The sequence below is a fragment of the Papilio machaon genome, chromosome 8 (assembly GCF_912999745.1).
Source record: "Papilio machaon chromosome 8, ilPapMach1.1, whole genome shotgun sequence".
NCBI classification, from domain to species: Eukaryota; Metazoa; Arthropoda; class Insecta; order Lepidoptera; family Papilionidae; genus Papilio; species Papilio machaon.
This window is the reverse complement of record NC_059993.1, coordinates 7,587,232-7,604,771: the sequence shown is the minus strand read 5'-3', so window position 1 is coordinate 7,604,771 and position 17,540 is coordinate 7,587,232. Positions and strand designations below refer to the sequence as shown.

Genomic DNA, 17,540 nt, shown 5'->3' with positions numbered 1-17,540 from the left:
ATTCGTCAATGGCAAAATCTACTGATATATATGAACTTTATAAATATCGAAGACATAAGATAAAACTCTTCTATAATCGTTTTAAAATAAAGTATATATTTTGCAGCTTCGTAAAATAATTACGCATCGTATTCGACACGCACATAAAACAGTAACGATCCTCAGATTACGCATTTTACACGTGTTACTTGCTTGGTTATAAACTTGAGATACTAAAGTAAATCTTACTAATATTATAAATGCGAATGTTTGGATGGATACTCGTATTTGTTTGAAAGTATCTTGGGAACGGCTCAACGGATCTCGATGAAATTTCGCACAGATGTAGAACATAGTCTGAAAGAATACAAAAGTTACTAAGTTTTTTTAATTCCGCGCAATTATAATCGCAGGAGGCGACTAGTTATTTAACTGAATGTGTCTACGTAACCTGTAGGAAACAATTAAGAAAAATATTCCAAAGAGAATATTAACAGTGATTTATTATTTGGCGTGTTTTATTTGGACTTTACATTTAAGGAATTTTTTCATACGAGGAAAATCTATACCAATATTATAAAGAGGAGAGATTTGTTTGTTTGTATTGAATAGGCTTCATAACTACGGAACCGATTTGTAAAATTCTTTCACCGTTGCGAAGCTTCACCATCCTCGGGTGACGTTGGCTATCTTTACTGTCATTTTTTTTAATTCCGTGCAGATGAGGTCGCGGGTAACAGCTAGTCATTTAAAATGTACTAGCATAAAGTAAAAACTTATATTATAATTTAATTCGAGGGTTTAGGGTTGACCTTCAATGGCTCTTTCTATTAAACTTTCATTATAATGATGGATAGGCCAGTCCACCTGGCTTTGTTCACAAACGATATCATCGCAAGGTCATTTTTTACAGCTTGTGTGTCATTACAAGGCTGTCTAGAAAATTTGATCTATTGAAACCTAATATAAGTTAACTAGAGTATTGAAAGAAATAATTTTTAAAATTTCACCTGATTCAAAGATTTTTTTTTTGCATTGCGCCTTTTTCCTGAAATGAATTAAAAATTAGCTTAAGCAGAATAAATGATTGCTTCATACATACGTGTACAAATAAAAATCTTAAAAAGTTTACATTTAAAATGACTCCGGTGAAAACATTTTTTTTTTTACCTTGACATCTCAACGACACTTCAAATGTTATTATGTCACGAAGGCTTTTTACAAAATATTAATTTACGAAAGAATTTCGTAACATAAAATTTACATTTTAATTGTGAGTAACAGTAAAGATTTATTTTAAATGAGTGAAAATAAGACTATTACTGATAAAGATGTATTGGACGCTATAAAAAATGTTTTACGAAAAAGTGGCGATTTGAGTAAAATACAAGCTGAGGTAAAGAATTTATAAAGAGTATTTAAATATTATTTTACATACAACTTTTTTTCTTAGCAACTTTATTCTGCTATTGACTTCTTAACCTTAGTCGTAGCGTTGAAGAATAAATTACTAAAGAATTTGATAAAATATTTCAGATGCGAGCCAAAGTTACCGAAATACTTCAAGACAGGCAATTCACTAACAATCCAGGTTGTCGTAACTTGTGTCCGCCTCCACCTACAGCCGAAGTACTACTCATCAACGATTTGATAAAAGAGTATTTAGAATGGAACGGTTACCTCTATACATCCACTGTACTTACTTCAGAGGCTGCACTGCCTAAGGAAAAGCGAACCAGAGCCGAGTTATGTGCTGAAGTGGGTGTCAAAGATGACGATAAATCGTCAGCTTTACCTCTCCTAACGAATATCGTAGCGGCTTACACGGAGCGAATAAAACGAAAGATAAGCAAGATTAAAAAAGATTCATCATAATTTACATTAGTGCAGTCGAACCCGGATAAGGGAGAAACCTTTATAAACGAAAGTCATGGTCCGGTTTCACGGACTCTATAAGAGAAACTCGGGTTGGAGAAAATATCGCGGTCTCTTGATCTCAGGTTCGACTGTAAAAACATGTGTATAAAAGATGCTTTTTTTTTACTGAATTATAGTATTTTTATAATAATTTAAAGTGAGTTATGGATGTAAGTAATGTCTTTTATTGTCTCTGTATTGATATCACTGAATAGAAAAACGAGTGAGAGAAGGAATTTTATCTCACAAATTTGTAAGTTACATAAGCGCATTTTTTATTTCTTTTCCATAGTTACTTCAGTCTATATACTAAGAAACTATCCTGATCCTCACAATGTATGTGTGGTTTAGACGTCGATAGAAACAAATTCATCCGGGTATCCGGCATCGACTGCAATTTGTCCGGCACCGCACGTGGTCGCAGCTGCCCGCGACATTTGTTATGGACTCCAGCAACAGCTCCACGTATGTAAAGCAGGCTTATATATTGAACTGAAATAAGAAGTCCTTAACATATAGTTTTTGTAGAGCTAAAAGTTTAGATGTTTAACCATTCTGAAATATTATATCTCGAGATGTAATATTGGTTAATAATTATAAAGTTTTACATCCACACAACTCTTTTACATTTAATTCTTTTGAATCAAGCCTCTGAAGTCATGAGTTCAGTCATTTCATTTCATCATCTTCATCTCCTTGACCTTGCCCCACTTACGTAGGGTCAATGCACCGGGTTCCGTCCTCCAAATTAGTCTGTTTACGCAATCCATCTACGAGTATTTCTTCCTAGGCCTACCTCTATCAGTGTCTCCCTCCACACTTATACTTAACATTCTCTTTGCCACATGCGATTCTTCCCTCCTCATAACATGCCCATACCACGCTAATTTTTTACTTAACAATTTCTCTACTACCGGTGCTACTTTCAGACCTCCTCTAATATACTAATTTCGTATCCTATCCACTCTTATTCCACCAGACATCTTGACATTTTCATTTCCGCTACATGTACTCTCTTTTCATCTCATTTAACAGCCCAACCTTCACATCCATACATCATGACAGGTCTTACGATGGTTTTGTAATTTTTCCCCTTTATTTTGAGTGAAATTTGTGAGTAGCATATTAGTCGTTTCATTTATTATACTAAAATATGGGGATTATGGGCCTAGCACGAATATTTGGGGCAATCACCTTCGTATCGTCATCGTCAATAATGTCAAAATTAATATGACATCCTGGGTTGTACTTTGCGCTCGATAATGCACAAATTTTAATACAAATTTTGTTTACGACGATACGATGTCTACCACAGGAATACAAAAAATTAGGATGACAGGCCTCCGCAATTGTTTTGAATTCTTCTAAAACAGAGTGTACAATTTTAATCACGAATTGATTATTATTTTCCATTAATCATTTATTTTCCTCTCACATATAACTTGCTTGTCCTCATATAACTTTGTCGTCAATTCATACGCATTACTCCTGTTAAAATATAGCTTTCAACCCTCCACATTAGATTACGTCCCATGTTCATTACGTGCTGTGACGCCGCAATTAATCTGTCACCTGTCACTTACAGCCGCTACTTTCAAACTCCCTCGCCTACGGAACCGTTCTTGTAACCTTGTAACTTAAATCTATAGATAACAACAAAGACATTTGAAACATCTCTCCTAATTATGTGAGAGTAAAAGTCCGATAACATTCTTCAGAAACCTCGATGTTAATATCGAAGCAATTACATTACAAATTAGCAGTTACCCACGATTTCGACCGGACAGAGTTAAAAAATAGCCTATATTCGGTATAGATAAACGTTAAAAGTGTTAATGCTTTGGTAAAGTAGTTATAATCAAAGACCTATTTGATACATTTTAACTAACATTAGACAATTGACCAAATTGTGATGCACAAGATAAACCCTTCACAGAATTATTTACCTAGTTATACGATATTCTAGAATTTTGTAGGTAGCCTGTGTTATAGAGTTCGATATAACGATAATGGAAACCGTTTTATCTTATGAAATCTAACCACTGGAGTGCGCTGAAGCCTTTTGTGTTCCTTAAGAGATTATTACAAGTAGCCTAATACTGATAGATTATTTTACTATCTTCTAATAACCTACGCTGAATAGACAATTACTGTGATATTAAAATTAAGAGTTTCATAAGTCTAAACACTTGGTTATACACCATGCGTGCGAGAGATTTCTTGTCGATGAATGGAATAGCGTTCGCATGCGAGAATCGTTTTCGTTGGACGTTAGCGCCCGCATGCGTCGGGCAATAGTCCTTACTTTTCCTTACCGCGCATTTTACTCGTAAACTGAGTCCTCGTATGGTGCTTGCTTTATATCGACCGATCATTTTCATTAGCCCGTATGCGGAGACGCCGCAGGCTCTATAATGACCAAGTTATCGACTAATGAAACTGCGCCCTTAGAAATATTGTTGTCTCTAATCGTGTCGATGTTTTTTTTTGGATTGAGGAACGTACAAGCGTATTCGTCGATGCGATAAATTGGGCAATTTGCGGTCCTCACTCCACTAGGCATTGTGTTCGCTAGTCTCTGGTTACTTTAATTAATTATCCAAACGTACCGCAGAGTACTGCTTACTATAGCATTAACATGTTAACTGTATATTCCGTGGCCTGTTCATTTCGTTCTATGTCGTATGTTCACTTAGCGAATTAGGATTCCTACTTTATTTACATTTATTCGCAAAACTCCCTCGAAAATATTCGGACAATCTATTTGGCAATAGGGTTTCTATTTACCTTGATGGACTAATAGATTGGATAGATTACGTTTGTTATTTTTACCTATAGTTATGTTTGATGAAAAGGTGTTTCAAATTATTTAAATACACATAAGTTTTTACACCTTAACTATTCCTATTTTTTTTCTTTCACCGATATATCGAAGCGACCACTGTCTATAGACATCCGCAATTGCAAATGCGTTGCCTGCTTTCAATAAACGGAGAAGAGGAAGGAAAGAGGAAATCCCCATTCCTGTACGCCTCCGCCAAATCCTCAACCCTTCCTATACTTTCCCTAAAAGAAAAGGGTGGGAAAGGGAAAATAATTAAAATTAGGCGTCCGGCACGTGTACACTCATCAGACGAATCGCGGAATTGCTTCCAATTCACGCCTGTCTTTTGTGTGGTCGTGGTATTGCACCGGTCGGCCGGGGCCATTCGTGCACCCAAAAAACATTGTTGTTGTGGGATCTACCATTGTCAAATTCTGGGCAATCTTCTTATTGTGGGCCTCAATAAAGCAAAAGTTACGACGGCAAATAACATCGAGAGATTTTTCAACAGGATTTACCTCGGGTTTTGGTGATTGTACACATTACTAAGCAAATAGTTTGCGTAAAAGGGGAACCTGAAAAGTGTGACACGAGCAAAGTAGGTTGGAGATTTAAAATGCGAGAGCAATTAACACAGTCGGCAGATATGAATCGAGACTTGAATGAGTGCATGTGAAGGACTTGGATGTTTTCCAAAGAAAATTCATAATCTTAACTCTGCATTAAGCACCCCTTTTGCACTCGAGGACTTGGTATATACTCAGAGTCTTGTCATAGTTATTTAAAAGGCCCCTTAGTGTAGATTACCAAAAGTAAACCTACATTAAGTCTTCATTAGTGTTAGTCTTTAGTGTAGAAATAAAAAATACTGCTTTACTATTGTAGGAGAAACACACGTAATATAAATATTATCTAATTCCAAACCTTACAATCAATGTTACAAAATAATGCAAATAATTTAGAGTCCAAAAGAGTGTCTTTAAGTTTTACAAAAATAGTAACTTATAAAACGATGCAAAAAACAAATTTTGGATAGTCAAAAATGGTTTGATAATCCTACCAAACTATTCAATTTAGAGTATTTCCAAAGTTCACAAAGAAGTACTGAGACGTTGATATCAATGCAGCAGAACTTTTCGAAAATTCAATAACAAACTTATGAAATTCAGTCAACTTGTATTTGAGTTTTGCTTCCGTCCTTTGTTATAAAGTTTTATCACACGGAAACCTATCAAAGCTGACTTGAAAGTGGCGCTTCCTAACAATCATAAATACAAAAATAATAATTATAACATATTTTTTATCTCTTGCTTAATACCACTCTCGATCATTATATCATAAAGGGAAGCATCTTACTGCAGATTTAAATGAGATAAAGAAATGGGTCCTGTAAAAGTGGTGAGAACAGCATATGGCCCCAAAAATGGTGACTCGTAAGTTCACTTTTGACCACTGGACCAAATATGTTTGTCGGACTATAACTTGGATCGAAGTTTATTTCTTTATTTCATGAAATGCAAGAAGTTATTCACCTTAACAGCCACTGAGCTTGAATTCTTAAAAACCAAATTCCGTTTATAAAATCATGCGGCGTTCCTTTTTACTTTAATAAAGAAATTCCTTCGTCGAATAACAAAAATACAGTAAAGTTATTACAAATTCATGCCGTAAATTGCGTATCAAGTTTAAATAAGATTTAGATTAACAATTAGAAAACATTTTGGACTTTTAGATTTGAATTAAAATGATCAAAGAGTTCCACATTTTATAAACAAACTCATTTTACAAATGACAAACTCAAGTAACTGGCGATCGTTCACGACAGAAGAAAAAAAATTGATCCCATTGATTTCTCGTATATTGCTAGAACGCTCAGCTTAATGGGAAACACCCGCAATTGCGCAATTCTTTTACGCAATACATACTTTCTCTTAAAAAATATTGATAACTTTTCGAAATAACACATTCGAGTCACGGATTTCCGAGTAATGAAACTACAAAAGCCATTACAAAGGACTAAAGCAAAACTTAAATAGAAGTTGGACTGAATTTTACAAGTTCGTTATTGAATTTGCTAAAGTTTCGCTGCATGGATATTGACGTCTGGAGAGAGACTCAAACTATGAAGATATCACTTCGGTACACTGTTATTACAAACTTTCGTTTAAGTTTGCTTCAAAAAGTCATCGTGCCAAAAATTGTATTTTATAAGGTCAAAATAATGCAATTATGGACTTACTTTTTTTTATTTGTGACTACTCAGTCAAGAGGCATTTACAGCTTCACCGTGCTTGAGGTGGTCGGGCGCAGATGGCACTTAAGAGTAACTAGGCTCGAGATCTCCCTCACGAGCCTCACCTCGGGCTGTTTCTTCGTTATTATTACTGGATTGGAATGGACTCGTTTACATTTCGACGTAATGTGAAAATACAATAGCAACTGGTTTCTGTAAGTCCTTATTGATATAAAATCGTGTTGCAACATGATTACACAAGGTTACGTTCGCATTGTCATTTTAGTAGTTGTTATACATTTTGAAATAAGGTGGGAAACAAGCAAGCGGTCATCAGCGCCTAAATAGCGAAGCGATCGCTGCCTGATCCTCCATCAAATCCACTTCTCCTTACCATTCTTTCGTTATAAGAAAAGGGTAGGAAAGTAACGTGGACTAAACCAATCGAACACCAATATAAAATGTTAAAAAAAAAGTATATATCTTGTAAAGTTTGTAACTAACTTCTACGGATATACAACGGGTATACATAATACCTATAGAAGACATTGTTGCTTAGGTATCGTGACACTTCTCACCACTTGCATGCCGGCTTCTTTAGTAAATAACAAAATCTATTCGCTGTCAATATATATGAAGTTAATAATATTTCTTAAATGTACAAACACCTATAAGTCCGTCTTTGATTAATGGTAGTCCTAAATTACAAAGCTATTGTCTAACTTGCACCACCAATAAACACTGTCTAAGCCAATAGTTAGGAATTTAACTTTGGTAGGATGCTCTTCCTTCGCGCCACAAATTGTGAAACTTTCTCTGTCGTATTCATTTTGTTAGCTTAATATTATTGACTGCTGTTTTTTTACATATATATATATATATATATATATGTATATTCTTCGTAAGACAGTTACGTTAATTTGACAGTGGTAGATCCTGCAACAACAATTTTTGTTGGGTGCACGAATGGGCCGGGTCGACCGGTGAAATACCACGACCACACAGAAGACAGGGGTAAAGTGGGAGCAATTCCGCGTTTCGTCTGATGAGTGTGTTGCCGGAGGCCTAATTTGAGTCCACATTCCCTTCCCACCCTTTTCTTTAAAGGAAAGGATGGGAAGGTGGAGTGGATTTAACGGAGGAGGGGACGCATAGGAAGAGGATATATCGCGTCTTTCTGTGCATCCCTTCCTCTGTCGATTAAATGTAGGCAACGCATCTGCAATTGCGGATGTCTATGGGCAGCGGTCGCTTCGTTGTTTAGGCGGACTCAGGTGACCGCTTGCTCGTTTGCCACCTTACGATATTAAAACAAAATTGAGGTACAACTATTTTAAGGCGCCAAATAGTTTTTAAATCTTATTTTCATAATGCAAAATACAAATAAGCTTTTTTTTAATAACGTTCAACTTAAGTTAAAAATGCTAAGTAATATTTACCGCTAAGGTATACTTTTAAATAAACATAAAGTTAAGTAATTTAGTTAGACATCAGTATTCTCTTGAGTTTCACAAAGTTGAAACTACTTCAGCGCTGAAGCTGTTTGCAAGTTCAGATTTTAATGGAATATAAATTGAACGGAGTTCATAGATTGATGGCACTTGGACTTGCTATTAAAGAAAATTATAATATCCAATAGCGATTAAATAAAATACGATACAAACTACTTACGTCTTATCTTGTTTTAAAGAGTAACAACTATTTGAACAGTGGTAGAAGCCAGCAATGACAACATCTGTTGCACTAATGTTGGCACAAATGTTGGCTCGCCCGGTTAAATACAACATGGAAATTTGTGACATGGAAATTTTATATATAAGAAGTTCCATGAAACGTATTATACGTTTAGCAGTTTTAAGGTATGCAGTACGTGATTAACGTAGTTGAAAAATCGATTTTATTTAAAGGATCACTTCAATTAGTAACTCGATTTTTGTCAATCGTAAGTAATGTCTGCGTACCAACGTGGAAATCGATAACCATTACATCAAATTACCATCAATTTGAAAACTGTCCATGTTGACGGTTACGTATTGGCAACGTTTAAAAAAAGAAAAAAAAGTGAACAGATGTTTTTAATTAAAGATATTTATTTAAAGCAATACAGTATCCATGTAATTTATTTATACAGAATGTTTCGAAAACAACAACCAAAAAAATAAAGATTTTAAATTTTAACAAACATGAAAGTATTGTTTGAATTTCTTATCTGTCTAAACGCCTAAATATATCGTCTAAATATTGCTTACTAACTACTGCTTGTTTTTTGTTAATACAGTTAACAAATTATGCCTAAGTATTTAAGCAAAAATAAATTGTAAAATTGAGAAATCTTACTTCCCATTCTTTCTTTCTTTCTTTCCAATAATTTCTTACGATTTCAAAATTCTAACGAGTTTCTTAACGTCTCACTGATTAGCATATTATTATAATGTCTGTCCGTTTTTGTTTCATCCTTTATTTGTTTCCGTTGTTTTCATTTCAGATTACTTAATGTTCTTCTCACAATTTATACTTTATACATAAATTACCAAGTTCATTAAAATTTATATCACGAACACTAAAGTTCCCAGATCTAATAAAACTTTTTTCTTTCTTCCGGATTGCATTTTCACCTAAATTAGATTCGGAGGTAACTACGAGCTAGTTACCTGAAAACACGTAGATAGGTAATTCGGGTTCAATATTATGATAAAAAAACCCCTACTTTACTGGCTTATAACAAATTATTATGGTGAAGCAAAATAAAAACATGACTCTTACTATTATAACATACAATACTTCTAGTCACTGTCAACTTCTAGTCAAACAAAATTTAAACCTACTTAAACTACTCAATCAATGTCAATGGCACGTGAGGGTAATTAGCACAGGTTATTAGAACAATCGCCTATACTTAGACCAAAGCTGTAGTGTCATAACTTAAAAATTGTAAATGTAAACGTTCAAGTCTAATTTAAGAGTATTTCAAATGCATTGATGGGAATGGACAAAGGATGGAACGTGTAGAAAGGCGAAATATTCTATTTCTGTCGATTTACCTTCAATCGTAATGAAAGGTAAAGGTATCTTCATCTGCGGATTTCTATGGGTAGCGTTGATTTCGCTATTTCGGAGAATTCAGTTTTTTTTTTTCATATTTCATGCATAATTTACAAATGGTGATTAGATTCACTGCAAAACTACATGAACTAAAAGTTTATGCTTTTAGTAATCAAGGTTTTATATAGTGTTCTTTCTGTTGAAGAATTCAAAGTTTACTAGTTTTTCACTTATTGTTGGCTTCTGAGTCTAAAATGTATGTCAAAACATATCGTCATTCATATGACTGACAAAACAGAGATAAAATGTTTTAAAAGAGGATTTCGGTCTCAGAAACCTACGATTAGATGACAATAACTTTTATTCTAGTTCTTTTTTTTATATCATAAGGTGGCAAACGAGCAAACGGCCACCTGGATTCGCCGCAATAATTCGGATTCGGCGACCGATGCCCATAGACATCCGCAAATGCGTTGCCTACCTTTAATCAACGGAGAAGGGGACGCACAGAAAGAGGATATTTCTCCTTCGCATGCGTCCTGCCAAATCCACTTTCCCTTCCCATCTTTTCCTACTAAGAAAAGGGTGGGAAGGGAAAGAGGATTAAAATTAGGCCTCCGACTCTAGTTCTTTAATTAAAAAAATAAAACTACATTTAAATAAAACTTACAGAAATGTTTAATGTTCTTTTAAGTGTAAATTAAAAAAGAGTAAAACCTAACCACTCGGTATCTCGTAAATTGAAACAAAATGGTACTCTCAGCTTCGAGTCGGATATATAAAGCCATTTTTCGTTGCGTTTTCCACTTTCCGATCACAAACTATGAAAACTCGACGTTAACCGTCCGACTGCAATCTGAATAGCTCTCCAAAACCTTTGTGTTCTTTATGTGTTTTGAACATCTGTATTGTTGTTATTGTAATTAAAAATATTTCCACTTCAAATTTGACTTCTCGTATGCAGTAATTTTACGTATCGTTTTCTTTGCAAGGCCTAGCTTAAGAGTTGTTTTCTATCTGTAAACGTATTTAAAGATGTTCTCATGTATAACTAATACTATGTAGAGTTCTAAAATTCCTAAAATAAATAAAACAAAAATAGGATTTTTTTCCGTTATGCGGTGAATACGTTAAAAGAATAATGATAAATTGTTAATGTTTAAAATGTTAGTTGTTTCTTTAAAAATAAATAAAAAATTATAATATGTCAAAAATACTCATTAATTTTTTTTGGTCTTTATAACTTTTTAAACTTTTTTATTTTCCAAAAAACCTTTACATTTGATATCAACTTAAAATTGTAACAAGGAAAATGTACACAATTTGTTCCAATGTTTCCGGAAATCTTATGGGAATTTATCTTATTACTGTGGCATTACGTCTAAACGGCCACACGTTAAATAACAGGCTGCGTTCGACATCGAAAATAATTAAGTCGATTTTCGTTGCTTTGATAAAAGTATAAAAAAATCTTGTTAATTTTCTATAGTATCAATAATTGTTGATATTTTAAAAGATTGGCCTGTTTGTATTGGTTTTAAATTTTAAAGTGTTCTGATCATTAAGTTTTATTTGCAGTTTTTAAAATTGAGACCTTTGTTTCTTTTGTTACGATAAAAAGCTGTGTAAAAATCTTTTGTTTGAAAAAAATCCTGACTGATAGCAACAATCAATTAAAAAAATTTTTCGATAGAAAGGTTTTGAATGAAACCCTCGTATTATTTTGTACAAGTGATTACTCGCATACATTGAAATCCACGAATCTCATCTAGTATCGCTTTGTATGTAAATCGAGGGTGATTTACAGTAATGGATATCGGTTTTCATTTTTATAACTCATTTCGGTGTCGAACAAAATTTGTTTCAATTTGTACCTTCAAAGCGAAAACGGTTTTTATGTTTTCTTCCTAATTTGAATCAATTCTGTTTTTAGGGTTCCGTATCTCGAAAGCAAAAAAACCGGAATCCTTATAGGATAGTGATCCTATAAGGATTCCGGTTTTTTTCCTCCATTTTATTGCTGCTAAGTGTAGCACGGATCCGTCCCACTGTCTATCTGTCAAGACCCTTTTACTCAAGAACGCATTGAGGTGTCAAGCTGGAATTTACATCAAATACTCTAGTCTACTGTCTCTTGAAGCTGTGAAAAAATTAAACTTCTAAGCAAACGCAATAACAAAAGGTACAGCCATTTATGACACTCGCAAGGGAATCAAAATCTATAGAGTAATTACCGTGAACTCTTTTGAAATTTGATTCGTAGCAACGTCTTATAACACGAAGGAAAAATTGCAAAAACCGTCACAAGTTTGTACGGAACACTCGATGCGCGAGTCGGACTCGCACTTGGCAATTTTTTTTTTTGTTAAAAATATAGCTTTTTTGTCATTTCCGCTTCAGTTGTTTCGAATTTATTTGCTGCTGAGTAGATCAATTGATAAACCACTTTTGTTTATTTATTGTTAATCTTGTCTTGCAATTAGTACAACTTTTGTTCATTAGATTGTAACTCCCTTGTAACTCCAAATGAATTAATTTGACTTGAAAAAAAATTCCTAACCTCTAAATTCATACTTTACAACTGAAATCCACTTAAGCGAATTATGTTGGAATGAAATCCAATAACGTTAAATCTAAATCGTATTGTCGGAAAAGAAGTAACTGTGAATTTAAATTACCTAAATGCTATTGGGAAAGTTCTTTATTTAACAAGCGTACGTCTTTATCCTTTTATTTAACGCTCCATTGAACAGAGGTCGTCGTATTGATTTGTTTTCATTGAATTAAAGAAGTTTTACAGCAAAATATGGCAAGAAGCAAGCGCCACTTGAATTCGCTATAATAGCGAAGCTAATCTACAGATGCGTTTTCTACTTTTGATCGAAAGAAGAAGAAACGCACAGTAAAAGGTTTAACACGCATCACTATCCTATGCCAAACCTACCTCCCTTTTTTATCAAAGCTGTCAGCAGTATTTGTCACTATTAAAAACGAAAACAGTTTTGTTACATTTAGAAGGTTCTTTGCTGTCTTCAAAATACTATCAAAGTTTTATCATAATATATAGTGATTTAAGATAGATATTTTTATAACTCATAATGCCTATCTAACAATAATCAGTATTTGCAAAGTTCCTAATTTAATTGATTTCTATTCTAAAACTACTTAAACATGTTAAGTTTTTATCGTAGTTAGAAAACCTGTACTCTACGTGGCTTTAGATTAAAAGAAAACTTTGTTTAACTTCAACTTACTCGGCACAAGTTCTGTAATGGAATTCCCTCAAGTTACTTTTAGAAAGCACTATAGAGATTACATAACTAACTCAATAGTTTACTGTTAAATAACGTTTTGATGACTTTGTTATTTTAAAGAACAGTGCTAATGTAAAATATGAATCATTGTGCAAAAGATTTTTAAAGCGGCTAGAGACGTTCAGTCAGACTACGAACAGTCGAACAGGTAAGATCCGATGAATTGGAAAGTATGTAGCGGGCTTTAGATTAATAGTAACGATTTCTAAATTTCAAGATATGGTATAAAAAGAAAATGAAAAATAATATCTCGAAGCGCCATGGTTATTATGAACATCAGATTAAGTGGTCGAGGATTCGAATCACATCACTCGTTAGCTTGCACAAGCCAAGAGCGTCGTCGGAATGGTTACAAGAAATATGAGTCAATAAACAAAATTCTACTAATAAAATTAAAAAAAAAACTATTATTAAACTTTACCATTGGTATACCTTTTGTTTTTGTTATTTATCTTTTATTGATTTTACATACACAACTTAATATTTAGTGTACAAGTATGTACATATGTTGCATGTCAAATAGTCGCTTAAATATTGGTCGGAGCATACTCGTATGTAGAGTATCGCTTGCATTTCTATTTACTGATACCAAATTGAAAATATTTCAATATTTGTTTTAATAATAAAGTATTTTTAAAACAACATGTAGTAAATGAAAGAGCACTCGGAGCTCGAATATAAATGGAATATATTTCACTTACTCAATATCTCTCTTTAATTTAATTGACAGAAGGCTTTTAGTTATTCGGTTTGCACTAATGTGTTTATTACTGATTTGATTCTCATCTGTGGTAAATTATTAAGGGCTTGAATGATTCTTATTTTTGTAATCATTTCTTAAGTAAAGTAAATAATTTTTTTTATTGATTGTTCGATGGTTAATGCTGTCAGTCATTATGTACTTTGTCTTTATAAGTTAAATTATATGTCACCTGAAATCTATAGCAACATTGTTTAAAACTTATGTAGGAACACATGTATTTTTGTTGATGAACCAAATAAATAACCAATTGGTTCAATGTTTATATATGTAATTATTAAGTTCGACCAATCATTTACTTACTGTCTAATAGCTGAACTCAATGGATATCATGTTTTCTTAACAAAGATATTTTTATTTAAAAAAATCTACTGTGTAGAGGCGATATATCCATCAATCGATCCATTTTATTACTCTATCTCATACAGAGCAATTCAGCTCTGTCATCATCAACCTGCCCTTATCCCTATGAAGGGTCGGCACAGTATGTACTACTCCTCCATACATCTCTATTAGCCGTCATATCTGAATTTACCCCATTCTTACGCATATCCTCTTTCACAAAATCCATCCATAAATTCAATCTCATTACTTTTTTGTTTATGTGATCATACACAAGCTCTGTACACGATAGAAAACAAATTTATCTCTCCTCCGATACATACGGTAGAAATAAATGCTGGAATTTAATACCCGTCAAAGACACAAGACTGGCATTGCCCAATACTTGTGTACGATGTGGGTCATGCTTTAGCCGTTAACAAATATTTCACAGGTATGCATTATTGAAATTTGTTACCGCCTCAAAAATGTTTGACCGACGGAATCTTCATCTAATCTTATTTTAGATATCTATTTTAACTAGCTGTCGCCCGCGACTCCGTCCGCGCGCAGTTAATAAGCTTATATGACACGTTCGTAGATTTACCATAGCAGCGCCATCTATTGATTACTTACTCAACCTAGTCGAAAGGTATCGACATCTGTTAGAATCATTTGGAGTTAACAGATAATTGTGACTGTCAAATAATAACAGACAAATAATTAGCAATAAATTAAAATTGCGACTATAATTTGAGATTTAAACTATCCTATCTCTCAAGTTGGATCAAACTGCACATGGTGTGCGAATTTTATTATAATCGGTTAAGTGGTTTAGGAGTCCATTGAGGACAAACATTGTGACGCGAGATTTATATATATTAAGATTAACGTCATCTAATTTTTGATATATGGGCATTTCACGTGACCTAAATAGTGTAAGATCCGGTGCCGGGTCGACCGGTACAATACCACGACCACACAGAAGACAGGCGTGAAGTGGAAGCAGTTCCGCGTTTCGTCTGATGAGTGTGGTGCCGGAGGCCTTATTTTAGTCCTCTTTCCCTGTACTAAAATGACTAAAATGTTGTATTGTGGCTGATAGTTTTCATTTCCAATATAAGAACATATCACTGTCAGTTACTTCAGAGGGAAAAAAGTGACGATAATTATCTCCTTGAATTAATATAAAGGTGGAAATACCTAATCAAACGTCATTATATATAATATTAAATGACCTGTTTTCAACACACAGTATCCAACCAATATACTGGCTAATAAATACAATAATCAAATATTTATTTATTTGATCAAAGAGGTCGGCAAACAGTTTGTGTAATTAACATGAGACCCGCACGCGTGGGCAAAACTCCGCGTCCAATCAGACGTGAAGCTGTGTTTATTCAATTTATACTGGTCAGTATTGGACGCGTTGTGAACTGTTTGTAACTATGGGTTTGATTGAAATTTACATTTCAATGATAGTGTAATTACCAATTACTGGTGCTACTTGATTTTACCATTGGTTTCTGAGACCAACATCTCTATATAAAACATATTGTCATCACTTTAATAATCTTTGACAAAATAGAGATAAAAAAAAAAACTTGAGAGGTGTGTTGGGACACCCGGATGGAACGAAGATCCTTTCAATTAATTAGTGAAGGAACCAATGTTTATTCTATGAATAAAAAACTTAAGTCTTCACAAGAAGTACATTTTATTTCTATGAATTTGCGTTATATATTGTCACGTCGCTGCCATGGTGAAGTAGCGCTCATTCGTAGTTAACATACTTACTATAGCAAAAAGTGTCGTGACAACTTTTCGTAAGAATTTTTTCCGTCTAGCCCCCTTTCACAACGCGCGATAAGGAACATCGTTCCAAAAATATGTTTTAAACAGGGGATTTTTGTCTCAGAAACCAGTGATTACTCAAATTAGAAATCTGTTTCTATAAGTAAACAATTAATAAAATTGCAGATTCTGTATGTAAAATTAAAAATAAAACATATTTCGACATACGATGTATTTACATTGCTTATAACTAAAAAAACATTTTTTTTAATTTTTATCTGTCCGTCTGTGGTAAGCTCTGAATCTAGCAAAACGGCTGGCCTGATTTTGACAGGACTTTGACGGTAAAGCTACAGTTATAGTTACATGCTAGCATATTATAGGCTACTTTTGTTCAACGCTAGCATATTATAGGCTACTTTTGTTCAACGCTAGCATATTATAGGCTACTTTTGTTCAACGCTGACGAAGTCGCGGGCGATCGTTAGTTGAAAATAATACTTTAACGTTATATAACATTTGTAGAGTTTAAATGTACCAGCTATCTACAATAGAAAATATAAAATAGAAAGGAGTGCACTGAACAAAAACGACTAGACTTATCGCTACAGTGAAGGGGTAAAAGTTGGAGTGTGCAATAAATTTGGCAATTAACGGTCCCCGCCTACCTGCCTAATGTGTTTAGAACGGGCGTCAAAGTACTTCAATTAATTACCAACACTCCCACACTATTGCCCCATTAGCGAGCAATTCGTTCCAGTATTTGTGGTCATTATAATTTCTAGTTAATAAAATTTACATGTTTAAACATCTTTTAGCTTGTTTCGACAAATCCCAAAGGCACCAGAACTTATAAACAGGAATATTTAAAAACGAATTCTTTACATTTAGTTTTAATACTTTATATTTTGAAACTATAGCATCTTACAAAGTTTATTATAACAAAAAATAGAAGCACTAGAAGCTCAATATGAACGAAATGAAATTTCGAACGGTGGCAAAGAAAGTATGAAAGCGTACGTAGCGAAAATCTTAACGGAAGTTGAAATCTCCAATTTGTCGACGTTTGCAATTGCAGTAACTTATACTAGAACTAAGATTAATATAACCTTAAACCATTTCCTGTGCTCCGCTTTGGCAATGCGCCCACAGCCAGCGAATCCAATGTTAAAATATAAATTTTTGTTACTTTATACCATGTAAAATAAAACATATTATTATGAAAATGTAGTCCATTTCGGCGGAGCGTTGGTGGCTCAGGGGTTATGCACTTGACTTGCAATCTGCAGGTCCTGGGTTCGAATCCCGCCATGTACCAATGTGTTTTTCGATTTTCGATTTACATATGTACAT

General features: G+C 33.8%; 1 protein-coding gene across 1 annotated transcript; it reads left to right on the top strand.

Annotated features, from left to right (window-relative positions):
• The first annotated feature begins 1,240 nt into the window (after positions 1-1,240).
• Positions 1,241-1,958, top strand: LOC106720296 (centrosomal protein 20). The gene is made up of 2 exons (XM_014514889.2): positions 1,241-1,375; positions 1,516-1,958. The coding sequence occupies exons 1-2, from the start codon at positions 1,280-1,282 to the stop codon at positions 1,852-1,854; spliced, it is 435 nt and encodes a 144-aa protein (XP_014370375.2). The 5' UTR covers positions 1,241-1,279; the 3' UTR covers positions 1,855-1,958.
• Positions 1,959-17,540: the final 15,582 nt, after the last annotated feature.

Coding starts and splice junctions, on each gene's coding strand:
- LOC106720296 (XM_014514889.2), top strand. CDS start 1,280: ATGAGTGAAAATAAGACTATTACTGATAAAGATGTATTGGACGCTATA. Junction 1,376..1,515: donor TGAGTAAAATACAAGCTGAG/GTAAAGAATTTA, acceptor AAAATATTTCAG/ATGCGAGCCAAAGTTACCGA.